This window comes from Sinohyriopsis cumingii, chromosome 16 (genome assembly GCF_028554795.1).
Source record: "Sinohyriopsis cumingii isolate HCF-2022 chromosome 16, ASM2855479v2, whole genome shotgun sequence".
Classification (NCBI taxonomy): Eukaryota; Metazoa; Mollusca; class Bivalvia; order Unionida; family Unionidae; genus Sinohyriopsis; species Sinohyriopsis cumingii.
Window position 1 is genome coordinate 98,900,490 of NC_142976.1, and position 19,210 is coordinate 98,919,699.

General features: G+C 35.3%; 1 protein-coding gene across 3 annotated transcripts in view; it reads right to left on the reverse strand.

Moving 5' to 3' along the window:
• Window positions 1–19,210, reverse strand: part of LOC149781051 (polycystin-1-related protein-like) — a 535,051-nt gene that overhangs the window by 91,225 nt on the left and 424,616 nt on the right. For all 3 annotated transcript variants that reach the window (XM_089938184.1, XM_089938183.1, XM_089938186.1), the window contains one exon: window positions 4,394–4,631. In XM_089938184.1, coding sequence (XP_089794310.1) covers window positions 4,394–4,631 — 238 coding nt within the window. The remainder of the gene's footprint in view (window positions 1–4,393; window positions 4,632–19,210) is intronic.

The following is a 19,210-nucleotide window of genomic DNA, read 5'->3' on the forward strand; positions in this document are numbered from 1 at the left end:
TGAGTTCCACTTAAGAATGGATGATAATTAATAATTAATTCTGTGTTTTTATGCAGTTTATGTGAGTTAAAAGGTGGTTCATTATTTTTTTTATTTATTTTGCTTGACTCTCGAATATGCTCGAATACTGTGCTAATTTAACCTTTTATTTGGACCTATTGCATCAGACAGATTTAAAGACCTTGTCGCAATTCCGTCACTAATTGGTGACGATGTTGAAACATCAGGATTTGAAGCACAATTCTGGTGATTCATTGACTGAAGGATGATAGCTCTGGAAAACAAGCAATGTGTTTTTTATTTCTAGAAAATACAAAATAAAGCTGATTCACAGGAGAAACCTCTGGTAGTCTTCAGTTTCAATTTTAAAAATTCTACAAATGTACAATTATGAATATTCAGTTAACTAATGCATACAACTTTATCTAACATGCAGAGGTTGAAACTTTAAGACATTTTCAAATTTTTGTAAAGGATGCCTGTAAGATCTGAAAACTGAATCCAACTATCAGGGTATAGGTGGGAAATGGGTACTTACTTTATACGGATAACCCTCCCCAATGAGTACATTTTTGAAGCCCTGTGGAATGTCAATATCTTTTCAATTGATTCTAGGTACACGGCCAGATCATGCTACCTTTCATTCTTGACATCCAATTAGGTCTATAATTAGGAATATCAGGTTTACTGTTCCTACTTGGATTAATTCTATTGCAAGATTCAAGATTTTGATGTCTGCTTTGATTTGGGACAACCATGGCAGATGAGATGTTTTGTAATCAAATCGTCCTGTGTTTGATTCCTGCCCAGGCCAGTTTTGGTTGGCAGTCTCAGTGTCTTTGGGAAAGGCACTTGGTCTCTTATGTCTTTTTCATGATTTAGCCAGATATGCAGTGTTGCACTCAGGATCGTAAGGGATGGGGACACATAGGATGTCAAGGGCAGGGTACATGTAGGATCCTCAGGGCAGGGGACACCTAGGATCCCAAGGGCAGGGGACAGCTAATATCACAAGGGCAGGTGACACTGTCTCACCCACCTTCCAAATCTGGGCAACACAATATTTTAAATGGAGAAAGAGGAATTTTAGTTCACAATGCACTAATAGCGCTAAAAAAAAGAGATAATCTTGTTTGCTTTGATGGTTTGGACACCTTAACTTTGTTGTCTGCACTGTGCTATCATATTTTCCTTGTCGAAGGCATTTTGATATCATATTTTCCTTGTACACTTACATTAGTGCAATAAAAGTTTTGTAATGTGCTCAAGACGCACATGAAAATAATAATATATCACTGGCTTGCTAGAAATGAGCTGGACCTTGATCTCGTTTAACTTAGTATTCACTCCCAGGTGTCTATTATATTAAATAGCCAGGTTTTCTTTCCAAAATAATTAAGAATTAATTAAATAGCAAACTGTGTATTTGCATAATAAATTAAATTACCTTTGCTGCAGGTGCAACTTTAGTCTCAACAATAAGTTACATTAGTGGCTGTCAAAGATTTGACATTGCAATCTGGTCAGCTACCACAAGCCTTGCCAAATATTTTAAAATGGACATTCACTGTCCTCTTATAGTGTTCATTACATTCAGTGACTTTGGCCATTGCTGGTGCCAGCATGGAAAGTAGATGGACAAATTTACAGAATATAAGCTGGCATATTTTTCAATTTTATCTTTATAAAAACATGTGCCCAGTTTGTGCACAGGGTCAAAATTTTGGGAACCTAAGACTAATAAAACTGCAGGAACCCCCAAATCCTGTACTCAAGGTGCAACACTGTTAAAAGTGCTGTTAAAGGTGACAAAAAAATAATTTCCAGGAATTCAAAACAAAACCATTTCTTTTTTGAGCTGCCCTGCATTGAAACCATCTCAAGATATTCTTGAGCAACAAAAAAAATTTTCAAACTGGCTGCCTTGCCAGCCATAGTCGATGCAAGATCAACACCATTTTTATTTAGTACAAAACTGGACATTATTAGAAGCCTTTTGGTTGAAAAGAAACAAAAACAAAAAACGGTGTGAATTTGATCAAACTTTCAAGAAAAGATTATACCCACCAAATTCCAGGCAGTGTTTAATTTTGTTTTGAGATGCTAATTTTTTATTTTGTGTAGTCCCAAAGGGTGACACAGTTTGCAAACCCCCAAAAGTGACAAATTAAAATTTAGAACAATTTTTCTGATAAAAAAGCTGACAGAAAATGACAGGAAATTCAATTTGAATAAAAGAAAATAAAATAGGTTTTCTTTTAAGCAGTTATAACACTTTTAAGCTGAAAATATGTGGCAGACTTAGGGACTGACCATTTAATAGGATGGGGGTGATTTTCTCTAATCTCAAGATAGTTTATATAATGAATCTAATTGATTTTTCTACCAAGACACCCCCACCCCCAGGAAAATTAATTGGTCTGTTCCTTGGCAATTTCAAATATCACCACTACACAAACAGACATGTACACACACTTGCATGAACATAGACATCAAATTTCAAAAAAAAAATTTGTTTCTGTCTTGTAAATCCACTGGCCATTGGAACTGGTCATGTATATGGCAATCAAGTTCATGTCTGCACTGAAGAAAGACTGGATGGTACTGTTGTTCAAACTTGTGCAAAGATTTTGTTGATTTTTATCAGCATAAAAAAGGAATCTCTTTGCATATGCATTGCTGTATTTTGTAAACAAAAATTATATTTATATAAACTCTATTTATGAAAAATATTTTAGGTTTTCTCTGATTGTTCATGATCAAAAAGCTTCTCCAATGATAACATCAAATAAATTTTTGCAGTTGATGAAAATGCGTTCTACTGTGGAAACAGCCAAGCCCTGCACTGTGGTCAATGTTCCCATTACTGTAGAAACAGTCAAGCAATGCACTGTGGTTAATGTTCCCATTACTGTAGAAACAGTCAAGCAATGCACTGTGGTCAATGTTCACATTACTGTGGAAACAGTCAAGCAATGCACTGTGGTCAATGTTCACATTACTGTAGAAACAGTCAAGCAATGCACTGTGGTCAATGTTCACATTACTGTGGAAACAGCCAAGCCCTGCACTGTGGTCAATGTTCCCATTACTGTAGAAACAGTCAAGCAATGCACTGTGGTTAATGTTCCCATTACTGTAGAAACAGTCAAGCAATGCACTGTGGTCAATGTTCACATTACTGTGGAAACAGTCAAGCAATGCACTGTGGTCAACGTTCACATTACTGTAGAAACAGCCAATCCCTGCACTGTAGTCAATGTTCCCAGTACTGTAGAAACAGTCAAGCAATGCACTGTGGTCAATATTCACATTACTGTGGAAACAGCCAAGCCCTGCACTGTGGTCAATGTTCACATTACTGTAGAAACAGTCAAGCAATGAACTGTGGTCAATGTTCACATTACTGTAGAAACAGTCAAGCAATGCACTGTGGTCAATGTTCCCAGTACTGTAGAAACAGTCAAGCAATGCACTGTGGTCAACGTTCACATTACTGTAGAAACAGTCAAGCAATGCACTGTGGTCAATGTTTCCATTATTGTAGAAACAGTCAAGCAATGCACTGTGGTCAATGTTCCCATTACTGTAGAAACAGTCAAGCAATGCACTGTGGTCAATGTTCACATTACTGTGGAAACAGTCAAGCAATGCACTGTGGTCAATATTCACATTACTCTGGGAACAACCAAGCCATGCACTCTGGTCAAAATTCACACTTCATGAGGTACGCATGGGTCAGGCATGCAAGTCTTGTATGTAAGGAGGGACCCATTAAAACTAACAAATTTAATCTGATCAGAACAAGACTTTGAGTGTTATATGTTGGGTGGGAATAGGGAAGGCATCCACAGAACCATCAAATTCAATCAGTCAAATCAGAACATTAGATTTCAAGCACAAAGTAAATGATGTATGGTGGCAATTTTGAGCATCAATGTAGCAGAAAAAATGCTATTACATAATTAAAGTCCATACTGACAATCATTACATAATTAAAGTCCATACTGATAATCATTACATAATTAAAGTCCATACTGACAATCATTACATAATTGAAGTCCATACTGACAATCATTACATAATTAAAGTCCATACTGACAATCATTGCAGCGAAATGGGCATTCAATAAATAAAATAAACACACCAAAAACATTTACAAAAATTCAATAACTTGATAATGGCACTGCTAGTATTCATTTCTAAAAAGAAATTTTTTTTGTTAATTTAAAAAGGGTACACTGCTAATAATAATCAAAACAAATACAAAAGTTCAAGAACTTAACCATGGCACACGGCTAATGATGAAAAAATAAAAATAAAATAAAAGTTTAACAATTAAAAAAGGGCACACTGCTAATAATGAAACCCTCATAAATTCTACTGAATATACCTCATCTCTGGTTGGTAACTTGGTCAGGGTTTCAAGAAGGTTCTGACGGACATCTTGTTGGAGATTCTGACTATCAACCTCCATCTTGGACTGATTCTTGTTGTGGTAAAGGTCAGGCCCAGTGTCCAGTCGGTTAAGCTGAGAGGCCAGGTAGCTGATGTAAACTTTGGCCATGCGGTCATCTCCTTTGGCCAGGGCACTAGCAATGTGTCCTTCTGGGGATGTTGCATCACTGTGACTGAAAAGACGTAATGAAAGTTGAAGATATCTTCTAGCTTTGGGCATCAAATACTAGAGGCCCAAGTGGACCCATGATGGCTCACCTGGTTGACAGCTGCCTAATTGTGAAATGCAAAAGATGTTGGACAAAATATCTGGGTTAGAAGGACATATCTTCAACAACAAAAAATTTAAATTTTGTTAACAATTAAAAAAAAAGTTTTCTATTTTTGGCATCTTCATCCATGTTTTATAGTCTGCTAGATTAGCATCATTGTACGATATTGAAAGGCCTTGATGCTTTCTATCATATTGGATTTAATTTTGCTGGGTAGTTTTTGAGATGAAATCATTCAATGGTTTTGATGGGTTTTTTTTTTTTTTTTTTTTTTTAAAACTGGGGCTATATCTTATGGTAAATCAACATTATTTGTGTAACAATGAAAGACCTTAATGCTTCGAATCTGTTCAAAATCTGCTCAAATTCTGTAGAGTTTTAATGAAAGTCATAAAAAAAAATTTTCTATTTATAATATTGGCAGACATATCTGAGGACTCAGAATCATTGGTACAAACTAGGAATCATTGGTACAAACTTGATATGCCATTATGCCACAGAATCAGTGGTACAAACTTGATATGCCATTATGCCATGGAGCTTTATGACACATTTGGTCCAAAGCTGAGACATGGTTTTTCAAATGTTTCTTCGAGTTGAGTCGAAGTAACCATGTTTGATGGTGATTAGGCATCATTTGTGAACCTGGAAGCCAGTTTATACCTGGGAGAATGTGATCATTTGTCAACCTTAAAGCACTTTATACCTGGGTGAATGTGCATCATTTGCCTTTTATAACAGGGTGAATATGCATCATTTATGAACCTGAAAGCCTGTTTATACCTGGGCAAATGTGCATCATTTGTGAACCTGAAAGCCAGTTTATACCTGGGTAAATGTGCATCATTTGTGAACCTGAAAGCCAGTTTATACCTGGGTAAATGTGCATCATTTGTCAACCTGAAAGCGCTTTATACCTGGGTAAATGGGCATCATTTGCCTTTTATAACAGGGTGAATATGCATCATTTGTGAACCTGAAAGCCAGTTTATACCTGGGTGAATGGGCATCATTTGTCCACTTTAAAACCCTTTATACTAGGGTGAATGTGCATCATTTGTGAACCTGAAAGCCAGTTTATACCAGGAAGAATGTGCATCATTTGTCAACCTGAAAGCCAGTTTCTACCTGGGTGAATGGGCATCATTTGTGAACCTTAAAGCCCTTTATACTAGGGTGAATGTGCATCATTTGTGGTCCTGAAAGCCCTTTATACTTGTGTGAATAGGCATAATTTGTCAACCTTAAAGCCCTTTATACTAGGGTGAATGCACATCATTTGTGAACCTTAAAGCCCTTTATACTTGTGTGAATAGGCATATGTCAACCTGAAAGCCCTTTATAACAGGGGGCTTTCTGTCAAATCTATTGATCATCTACTTCCAGAAGTTTTTCAAAGCTTTTCTATATTGAGCAAATTAATGTGAATATTGGCATCATGGTCCAAAAATGAAAGACCTTCATGGCTGAGTTTTAAATGTAAATTTTGATAATTCTTTCAAAGAGTTTTATAAATTTTTTGGAATGGAGGTCAAAAGATTTTAATATTTTTAGTAATGCCAGCCTTATTATCCAATTTTTAAGATGGACGCTATGGTTATCATATTGTAGGTCAGGTCGGTACCATTTTCATGCAAGATATTTATAGTCTTTAAGTCAAAACAATGTAACACATCCATCCATTTAGAAGCAGTCAAAAGAACGTAACACATCCATCCATTTAGAAGCAGTCAAAAGAACGAAACACATCCATCCATTTAGAAGCAGTCATAAGAAAATTTTAAGGTTCACTACAGGAACTGCCATTTGGGAGGCTTGATAGGCATTATTTCAATATAGGACCAACAACATACTGCAATGAAAAAACCCATGTTGATAATAATAATGATAATAATGATGTCAATGCAAACATACACACACACACACACACACACATCACTGTCAGTCAAGATTTCCATAATAGGTAGAAAATATCTAAAATATCTACTTTCAAAATACAAACTGTAAGTAGTTTCTTCATACAGTAATGCAAACTGTGTAAGAAAATTATCTGCATCTGTTCTAGACCTAAAAGCATTGATAACTGTGTAAGAAAATTATCTGCATCATTTCTAGACCTAAAAGCATTGATATCTGTGTAAGAAAATTATCTGCATCTGTTCCAGACCTAAAAGCATCGATACCTATGTAAGAAAATTATCTGCATCTGTTCTAGACCTAAAAGCATTGATACCTGTATAAGAAAATTATCTGCATCTGTTCCAGACCGAAAAGCATTGATAACTGTGTAAGAAAATTATCTGCATCTGTTCTAGACCTAAAAGCATTGATATCTGTGTAAGAAAATTATCTGCATCTGTTCCAGACCTAAAAGCATTGATACCTATGTAAGAAAATTATCTGCATCTGTTCTAGACCTAAAAGCATTGATAACTGTGTAAGAAAATTATCTGCATCTGTTCTAGACCTAAAAGCATTGATAACTGTTTAAGAAAATTATCTGCATCTGTTCTAGACCTAAAAGCATTGATACCTATGTAAGAAAATTATCTGCATCTGTTCTAGACCTAAAAGCATTGATAACTGTGTAAGAAACTTATCTGCATCTGTTCTAGACCTAAAAGCATTGATAACTGGTTAAGAAAATTATCTGCATCTGTTCTAGACCTAAAAGCATTGATACCTATGTAAGAAAACTATCTGCATCTGTTCTAGACCTAAAAGCATTGATAACTGTGTAAAAGAATTTATCTGCATCTGTTCTAGACCTAAAAGCATTGATTACTGTTTAAGAAAATTAGCTGCATCTGTTTTAGACCTAAAAGCATTGATAACTGTTTAAGAAAATTATCTGCATCTGTTCTAGACCTAAAAGCATTGATAACTGTAAGAAAATTATCTTCATCTGTTCTAGACCTAAAAACATTGATAACTGTTTAAGAAAATTATCTGCATCTGTTCTAGACCTAAAAGCATTTGATAACTGTAAGAAAATTATCTGCATCTGTTCCAGGCCTAAAAGCAATGATAACTGTGTAAGAAATTATCTGCATCTGTTCTAGACCTAAAAGCATTGATAACTGTGTTAGAAAATTATCTGCATCTATTCCAGACCTAAAAGCATTGATAACTGTGTAAGAAATTCATCTGCATCTGTTCTAGACCTAAAAGCATTGATAACTGTGTAAGAAAATTATCTGCATCTGTTCCAGACCTAAAAGCATTGATAACTGTGCAAGAAAATTATCTGCATCTGTTCTAGACCTAAAAGCATTGATAACTGTGTAAGAAAATTATCTGCATCTGTTCCAGACCTAAAAGCATTGATAACTGTGTAAGAAATTCATCTGCATCTGTTCTAGACCTAAAAGCATTGATAACTGTGTAAGAAAATTATCTGCATCTGTTCCAGACCTAAAAGCATTGATAACTGTGCAAGAAAATTATCTGCATCTGTTCTAGACCTAAAAGCATTGATAACTGTGTAAGAAAATTATCTGCATCTGTTCCAGACCTAAAAGCATTGATAACTGTGCAAGAAAATTATCTGCATCTGTTCTAGACCTAAAAGCATTGATAACTGTGTAAGAAAATTATCTGCATCTGTTCCAGACCTAAAAGCATTGATAACTGTGCAAGAAAATTATCTGCATCTGTTCTAGACCTAAAAGCATTGATAACTGTGTAAGAAAATTATCTGCATCTGTTCCAGACCTAAAAGCATTGATAACTGTGTAAGAAAATTATCTGCATCTGTTCTAGACCTAAAAGCATTTTTTGTTTCTGAAGAATCAGATTAGACTGATTCTTTTCAAAATCTGTCATTGAAAAGATGTAGAATTATTTCCATGCATAATGGTTATATCCAGCGTTTTTTTGAAAAACTTTTTATTCCATTATTCAGATTCATTAATTCTGCATTCTGTAATGCAACTTGGTCTGATTCATTTAAGGCATTTTTGTTATTGCTAATATTCCATCCACACCCAGCAATTTTAAATCTTCTGTGTGTGCTGCATAGCTAACCACAAGTCATGTAAAACATTTAAAGCGTCACTCTGACTGCCTTACAAGGAATAATTCAATTACGGCACTGAATATATTCAACTTCATTTGTGGTTCGAAGGAGGTTCCATTAATTATATTATTCAGTAATTTTAAACTTAAACTGAATTTTTCTTGTATGGATTACATACAAGATTTTGTAGTGCCATAATATGAGACCAAATTTAAAGAATATCTTTTTGAACATGGAGTTGTTATTGTTGTAGGGTTTAACGCCATTTTTCAGCACAAGATAGGCTATACATGGCAGCCAGTATAACTGGTGGAGGAAGAACCCTGGAAAACCCAGGGAAGAACCACCGACCCATGAGAAGATACTGGGAGGCTTTCCCATGTACCCATGCTAGCCAAGCCTTGGATTTGAACCCATGCAGACAGAGGTGAGATGGCAGTGATCCAGAACGGTGAGCGCTTTAGACCACTTGACCTGAACATGGAGTACAAGCAGGATTCTCTTTTACCATAAAGTGAGACCAAATTAAAGAATATCTTTGTGCATCTGACTATTCTACTCAATTTTTTCAACAAATAAATAAATGGATATTTTTGTAAATAAAGAAATTTTTTTTAAAAATGTGGTTCTGGTTACACTGAGAAAGAAAAAAGGCTGTGTTATATCTGCAATCATTTTTAACAGAAATGTCTGGATTCATAATATTAATCATACTTAATTTATTGCTTAACAAGTGACCTTTTTATTCTTTATTATTTTTTTAATTTACTTCTTATTATTTTTTAAATTTATTTCTTATTATTTTTACAATGTTTTACTAACTAGTTTTATTGAAATGTGTCTTCGTAGATCTCTACTGATAAACGTCATTGACTTTGCTGTGAATACATTAATTTATATGAAATAAATGAGCAAAGGTACCACATTTGCTACGCTTGGATGCAAACATCTAACACTTTAACCCAAACCACAGAAACTCCAGATATCTACATATAAGTTTTAGACCAATTAAAAACTTAATTAGTGTCAGCATTATAAATTAACACTTAAGATTTTTTCTTTACTTTAACATGAAATGAGAACATTATCATCTAAAATTTCGAAGTATAGTATATAACAATACATAAATGGGACTGACACATCTGAAGAACTAATGTATGACATGTTTTTGTGACTCTCCCAATAAAGGTGGTGAAATTATTTTGAACAAAGTCACACCTGACTGTCAAGGAGAAAAACTGGAAATCTGAGCTGGGACCAAAACTGTTTGGAGACAAATCTGTATTTAAATAAAGCCGAAGTGGACGATGCGAGTCGATTTTACTAAAACCTCAACACCGAGCCATAGTGGATGAAGTGGATTTTATATTTTAAAAAATAACTGAGCCAAACTGTGGACCATATAAGTGGATTTTACCAAAACTCTCACATCACTGAGCCAAACTGGACAATGTGAATGGATTTTACCAAAACCCCACATCACTGAGCCAAACTGGACAATGTGAATGGATTTTACCAAAACCCCACACTGCTGAGCCAAACTGGACAATGTGAGTGGATTTTACCAAAACCCCACACTGCTGAGCCAAACTGGACAATGTGAATGGATTTTGATGGTTAGGCCTTCATGTTCATTATTAGGTGCTGCAAAGAACACACTCTGAATACAAGTTATGAATTGGTCTTGGGAATTTTCCAACATTAAGCATTCTGAGTTCCCAAACCACTGATTTACCCCTTGGTAAACAATCTGTGCTACAGACTGAAACAGCCAACTTAGCAAGTGAATTAATAATCAGTATACTGAAAAAACAATTTTATTAATGTATGTAGATTTGACTAGGTCTCTGCAAGTCACGTACTGATTCAGTACACTGAAAAAATACAAGCGTTTTAATGTATGTAGATTGACTCCAGTCTCCACATGTCATGAAATTCAAATCTTTAGAGCTTTGGCTGTGAATAATAAATTTCTGATTTTTTTCCCCCTACTATCCATTTGATACAGCTCTAGAACTTCTGTTATATGAGCAACAAAAAAACAACCCTGCATAACCAATGACTAGAATATGACCAGTAGAACCAAAAAAACAGATAGTAATGATGTTTTGGCATTTTTCTTCTTATATTGCAAAATTCTCCTTGAAAAGGTATTATCATTGTCACTCTTAAAAGCCCACCTTATTATATAACTGGTGCTTTGAATACCTGGAATGTCAGCCAATACAACCAGTTCATGCATAAATAGTGACCATAGTTAACCAGTACAGGTGAGGCCTCCCATGGAAAGCATGCAGCAGACTGACCACTCTTGTCAGTGTTATTAAACAAAAGGATTTTTCATTAACATGTAGCTTGATATAAATGACTTAGAATGATGTACCTTGCTGCAACTTTGAACTGGCCACCTTAAAACAATGTCACATCACCAAGCAAAACAGGTAGCCATTATTGAATCATCCTTTGCATTTTATTTTAAAGGCAATAAAAAATAATGGATGAAATAGTAAATGTCTAAATTAACATGATCTGTAATACTGTTAACTATGAATGAAACAAAATGTGGTCTTCTTGTTGTTGTTGTTGTTGTTGTGGGCTTTAATGCCATTTTTCAGCACACGATAGGCTATAAATGGCGGCCAGTATTAATGGTGGAGGAAGAACCCGGGAAAACCTTGGAAAGAACCACCAACCCACGAGAAGCTCCCGGCAAGCTTTCTCACATACCCACACTGGCTGAATCCGAGACTTGAACTGGCGCAGGCAGAGGTGAGATGGCAGTGATCCGTAACGGAGAGTGCTTTAGACCACTCGGCCAGTCGGGGCCCCAAAATGTGGTCTAACCATGTCATTAAAAAAATCCAGAGTTTGTCAGTATTTTATTTATTAAATTCTGTTTTACTCTCAGAAAATGTATGGATTTTCTTGTAAGGATGCTGTACAGTTAAGTGACACTATTCTGTGGGACAGGTGTGTACTAACTGAGATGCATTCTATCATCTAGTTTGATCTTTCAGATATTGACAGAACTTGACAAAGAACTTTAAACACATATTTTAAACAAAGTAAGAGAAGGATGAACTTCAGGTCACACTGACCTAATTTGTGATAAGGATGTACAGGTAGTACTTATCAAGATACATCCCCCATCAACTTTCATAGATCAAGGCATAACAGTAAACACATATGTATATACACAAGGTACAGCAAAACTTATTTGCTCATAAGCTAAAGACAAAAACTTAAGCCAAGTCATAAAAGTGTGAAATGTAGGTCTCTGTGACAAGAGTATGGTACTTATAGAGATGAATACAATCATCTAATTTTACAATTCTAACATGAACTGCATGAGCGAGAAATAAATCAGGAAATGTAACCAAAGTCAACGAGGCATGAAATATGGGTCATTGACCTATTTTTGTGATGAAGGTAGCAGATGCATCCCATTACCAAGCTTCATCATTTGAGGTTTAATTACAGATTGTATAAATTTAAAAAAACCTGAAGCACATAACAAATTTTTTTATTATGACTAATGAACCTAGATGTACAAAGTTAGCAGGTGCTTGGAAATCCACTCAGAACTCACCTGGGACTCAGGAAGATGGTTTTTAACCTGGTTTAACCAGTCCTTTTAACACATTGCCATATCATAATGAAGAAATTAGAGTCCTGGGCCTTTTCCAAGGGCAGCTGACCTGGGCAGTTATTGAACCCATGGCCCTTGGATTATGAGTTCAAAATTGTACCAACTGAGTTACCATGGCTCCTAGACCAAGGAAGAAAGAATGACTTACATTTATTGAGGGTGTACATCTTTTATGTAGGCTGATGCCACTGCAGTAACAAGGGGGTAATGCATTAATAGGTTAATTCTACTTTGTGGAATTTCTAGCTTATTTAACCATTTTCATGCCTGAATTTGAAATATGTTCATCCAAGATGGATGCCCCATCACAGTGCTTAAAGAATGAAGTAAACGCAAAACCCAACTAAGGTGTGAGAAATGGATGGACGGATAGAATAAGGTACACTATATGCCCAAACATTGATATGGGGAGGGGGATTAGAAAAAGTTTCTAAAATATATTCATACATGCATGCATAGATTAGCAGTGACACCTGGTAAGTGTTTTTTTGTGTGGAAAGAACCTAAAAAATTATTGTCCATTAGAGGTCAACTTTGTCAAGTTCAATACAACTTCTGCACTTAATCTGGCCAGCAATTGACCTTAATGGTGCTCCCAAGCCTTAAAGAAAAAATTAGGCGCCCACGCGTAACTAATTTGAGACTGAAATACTTCATTTATTTCTATTCTGACCAATCTGACTCAATTTGGCTGCAGGACCGCATTTAAATCAGCCTTGAATTTGATTTGCCTGTTTTAGAACTTTCCACCTTATTAAGTTAGTGCAGCTCAACTTAATTCATATACATTTCACTGATACAATTATTGATAAAAACGTAGTCTCATAAAATGCCAAGTTCTTTAATCAACATCACATTCAACATTTCCTTAAATGGACATGCAAAAAGATTCTCGCCATTTGTGATGAAATGTGATGCCTGTAGTTAACATTTGTGAGTGGTTCTAAATTACTTTTAAAGAAAATACATTTTTATTAATTAGGATTTGCAACATTCTTTAAACAAAAACATTTTAGAAATCTGTCAACATTAAAGAAATTTACAACCATCATTAATCATCATTTATTCAGAGTGGTAAATTTATAATTTCCAATATCATTAATTTAATGGAGAGCTTTATATATGCAATAACAATTTTGTTTTTAAAAACTCCCAGTTTTAAACGAGTAATTCAATGCTTTCATGAAATATAAATAGCCCAACAGTGTCCGAATGAGATTATTTATCGACTGACATTTTGTGGCAACACTTTGAGTAAAAAAAACCACCTACTTTCCATCAATTGTGGTCATTACCATTTTGGAAGAATCAGACCATACCCAACACCAATATTATATATTTATACCATTACATACCCCTCCCCCATCCCTACCCCCTTGAGAGGCCACTTTAATAAAGAACCTGTGGAAGAAGGCATTCAACTACTGTAATAATAAGATATGGACTTGAAACAAATCTGCCATCGTCGGACCAGGTAGTTTTAAAACTGTTCCTCTTTTATGACCATATTCAAAAGAATGGACATTTCTGCTATACTGTCATGGTAAGGGTCAATTATTTTTTTTAATTTGCATTATCATTGGCCCCACTTTTCTTTTTTCAGTGAATGACAGAATAAATCAATGATTATTGTTATCGTTATATAATGTACAATTGTCATATAATGTATGAATGTACTCGATCATGACAACTGTAAACCCGAATTTTCTGTGTCAACCCTGTTCAGACCCGAATTGTTTGTGTCAAAATTTTCTGTGTTGAACCTGTTCAGACTCAGATTTGATTTGTTTGCCCTGTTCAGTCCCAAATTGACTGTTGACCCTGTTCAGACCCAAATTTGATTTCTTGGCCCTGTTCAGTCCCAAACTGACTGTGTTGACCCTGTTCAGACTTGTATTTGATTTCTTGGCCCTGTTCAGTCCCATATTGACTGTGTTGACCCTGTTCAGACCCAAATTTGATTTCTTGGCCCTGTTCAGTCCCATATTGACTGTGTTGACCCTGCTCACTCATATTCGATTTCCTGGCCCTGTTCTGACCATGTTCAAGCAAAATGAAAAGTAGAACGAAGAACATCAACCCTGATCAGCTGAAGTACCATGATGTGGCAAAACACCTGGGCCAATTATAGCCAGGTTGATATGGGTTATGTAAAGAAGCAAAATGGCCCAAACATTGACTTTAAAAAAAAAAAATCTTGAAAAACAAAAAACACTGATTGCTTTCATTCAAAGGACAAGTCCTTCAGACTTGCTCTTTTTTTCTTTATTTGTAAAACCAAAATATATATATGTAAAATGTGCAGTCTGGTTTTATTCAGACTGTGTGTATAATGTTTTCTGATTTCTGGAACAAATGATAACTTATTTCCCTCATACTTAAATCTAGTTCAAACTAGAACCGGCGTACAAGGTAAATGTGTGCTGCACACCAAAGCAAATAAATGTGTTGAGGACAGGAATAAATTATTCAAGACTTCAAAGAAGAAGACAAAAATTACATCTGCCTGCAAATAAAGTTAGAGAATCTCAAAGAAAACTGGTTGTGCCATCTTTTTTAGACAGGTCGAATGTAATAATTTGTTTTTATACAAGCCGACAAATGCATCAATTGATGTTTGCAAATTTGAAAATAATTACAGAATTCAATGTGACAGCTCAGTCTTGTGATGTTTTCTAGCTATAAAAGCTGCATTGTAAATTTTCCAACATCTAGTAAATGCTAACCCAAATCAAAATTACGTACTCACAATTAAGTATCATTAAACTACAAACTGCATAGATCCATAATCAGCTGTTGCATAATGCACTGGCAGATCTGGATCCATGCAGTTTGTCTGGAGTACTCAGTAGAGCAAACAACACAGACCCTGCCTTGCAGCACATTTATATAAAGGCAGATCATGGACTATGTTGCTTGCTGTCTTACGAACCTGTATGTGAATATATACGGTATATAACTGCAAATCCATTCACGACACCCACCCAGAAAACCATGTGAATATCAGAAATGGAATGCCCAAATTTGGGATTGTTAAGTAACATCACGCTCAGTTGGAAACATTAGAGGGTTTTCAGAGGTTTTCAAATTTGTATCCAGATCAATTGTCAAGATAAAGTCACATACCTGTCCCATGCCTACATGCAGTTGACCTTTTTGTGATTAATCTATTCAAACATTCAGCTGCCCAGTCACATGATTCAATGATGTCTGAGAAGGGACTAGACAAAATAATATTAGCACCCTGCATATAACATCATTGTTCCACCTTTCAGTTTTTTTTTGCAAACTATGAAATTTATCAGACTAATTTGATCCTCAAGAAATCTAGACACCAATGCAGATTTTATTTGAGATTGCTGCTATCAATGTGTAGTGTATTAGATGTAAAACTGATATGGCAACTAGATGTACAGTAAAATCCTATTTACGCATATAAAACCTAGTGTACATTGAATTTGCATAAACTCAAGTGAATTTTCCCATTGTAATTATTAGAAAAGTGAGGGGTTGCATTCCTTACACCTCACACACCAAAGACACCAAAACAAAACCTTTTTCAGCCAATACTTGAATTTATTTTTACGTTACCCACCAAAATTTTGAAAACCTATTTATACAATTTACTTATAAGAAATGGACACAATAAAAACCCAACAAACTGGACATCAATCTTCAATCCATCAATCAATGGGTAACCAGATCTTCAGACTGGTCAAACACAAAACAACATAGGACCCATGCTGTGCATTCACAAAAGATACATGTCTTGGTGTAAATTCTTCTCTTTTTGTGTGAATATTATTAATTCATGTAAATGTGAGACTGGGGTAAGTATAATATACATATAATACACATATAATACACATACAATGCACATAAATTGGGAGTGTATAGTACACCAGCTAACTTTTATCATTCCAACATATTCGACTCATATCTATCTTGAAGTTTATGTCATGATTAACACAAGAACTTGGAATTTTCCCAATTTATTTATATTTAGAAATGATGATGAACTATATCGTCATGGGTCTTATTATTATCATCATCATCATTGTCATGTATGTATTTACAACATAATTACACCATGTATGTTGTGGTTTACAATACTATTCATATTATGAATTGTTGTTGTCAAACTAATGCCTGCTTCTGAGTTAAAGGACAAGTTATTGATGTTTGTATTTAATGCTTCATTTATGGGTTGTGCCCATGGGGAGGTGGAACGCCATGTAGTCTACAAAGCTCACCTTTACTGACCACTGCCACATCAATTCTGTTGTGGGTTTGAGTCTCTGGCTCAGCCATAGAGGGTTTTGTGTGTGCAATAATGCCAGTAGCTTCCCATGGGTCAGCGGTTCTACCTGGGCTTTCCCAAGGTTCTTCCTCAACCAGTTATACTGGCTGCCATGTATGGCCTATCATGTGACAAAAAAATGGTTTTAAATCCACAACAACAATTGTTTTGGGTGTGTTTTGCTGAGTGTTTCAATTTTGAGTTTCTTTAAGTGGATCACTACACTCCTAAACAGGTAGAATATCTATCCAAAAGCTTTCCTTGAGTTGCAATATCTGATATACTGGTATATTTTGTGTGTATTAAGTTCAGATTCCTCTGCACTGATACCATCAAAACAAGGTGGGGGTGGGGAGGAGGAGGAAGGTTTCTAATCACAATAATGGGTTCATCCCATAAAATATAAAATCTAAAATACCTGAAAGACTTGACAACCCATGATGACAATATTAACTCAAAGTGAAAATGTAACACACCATTTTTACATAAAGGTTAAAAAGTGTTCCTTAAAAGAAACAACAATGCATACAGACATACATACATATATGATGTTTTGAAAGTATGAATACATGCATACAATTAGGAAAAAGGTAAAAAAAGAAAAGGCATGGAAGTTCTTATGGGAATTTAAATGCTTAATGATCTGTATTTTTTGCATGTGAATTACATTTGTTAATGCGGCAGCATACAAGACTGGTACTGGATATTATACCAATAAAAAGTTGTTTCATTAGACAAATTTGGTTTTAACCCTGAGCAATGCATTCTTTGAAGCCAAAGGTCAGGTGAAGAAGAACTGTCTCCCACTGCTGATGTCACCCACTGTACTATCTGATGACTGGTTACAAAAATATATGCATACAAGTAGGCTCATTATTCTTGCCAAAGTTTTTGAGAAAATAATCAGGGTTTCGAATGACTGGGCTTTATAGTACTGTTATAGCACTGAATACATACAACAAGGACACTTTGTAACTTCTGAAATGCGCATGACCCTTTAAACAGGACACTATATCTTGCTAAAGGAAGAAAAATATCTTGACAAGTAGGTTAATGACAAAGTGGTTGCTAAGCAACAATGACTGGCAACTTCCTGTATGCAGACAGCATTTCAATTGGGTACTTAAGCTTGACTGACAGGAGATATTTATGGAGCATGAAACGAAAAGAAAACTTTATGTAATTCAAGACAATAATTACAAGGAAAATTCCATTTGTTGATCAATCATTAATGGATTGGAATAAATTCAGGGAAACTCGAGTCAAAGATAACTGCTTGTAATGGTATCAAATTTCCTCCAGCTCAATAAATGGAAAATTACATGATCAGCTCCATGAAGTGTGTCTATTTTTTCCACCCATTCAAGGAAAAGGGCCTTGTGGTTCCCCTGGGTTGAATTTACAGGGCCATTCTCTTTTTGGGGGTGGGAGGGGACATTTGATCACTTATTATCATAATATTCTGTAATACTCTCTGCTTTAACTGTCATCTTAATTGTGTATACAAAGGGACCAAACACAACTTTCTTCAGAGGTGGAGAGAGAGTCATGGATTTTCTTTTGGACTGAGATTGTTTTTGTTTTTTTTTATCTCATGATTATTTTTTTTATAATGGATATAATAAGCATTTCTCTAAATCTGAGTAAGAACTCTTTCTTCAAGCTATCTGAGATGGTGCCTGTAAATGCATGGTGATATCATTCTTCTTCAAATACTATCTTAAAATCCACTATGCATTAAATGCCCTAATGCAATCCTATGCTGCTAACATGAACATGCTTCAACTCCCGATTTTCAAGCATTGCTGAATTTGTAATATTTCTTATCCGGTGTATTTTAGAATTGGGGAAAACACAAATTTCAGCATTTTGACATAACTTTCCATAAAAAAATAAAAATAAAACAAAACACCCTTAACCCATATAAGAGTTGGCCTTAAATAGTTTTAAAAAATGCTTACCTAGGCATTTCTGGCCAAAACATTTTATGGATGGGCTCCTTTTTATCTCACCTCTGCCAAAGCTATCACCTTTGATATCTTTATTACTTAAAACACCTCACCTTTAAACTCTCCAATTACCACCATGAGATAATCAATTTATAGCACACCTGTCAACCATTGTTTAACAATTCTTAACACATTAACCCCTAGTGATGACTTTATGGGGCAGGAGGTAGTAGCCTACTGCTGAGCTTGTAGCATCATGGTCATGCAGGATACACTAATGTGGATGGTATTATAGAAAGGTAGACAGATGTAGCTCTACAATGATACCAAATAATCTGGAATATCTAGTTGCACTACAAAATACAGATAGAAAAACCTCATTTTTTGGACCCGACTTTTTTTTACGCAAAATTCGCCCATGGTCGGAATCCCATTTTGTGTTTGGATTTTAGACATTTTGGTCTCAGATCTAAGGCAAACCGGTATGAACTGCAAGCAGACAGATGAGCCTTTGCAAAAAGTAGGATAAGATGGTCATTTGGAATAAAGAGTGGTCTCCATACA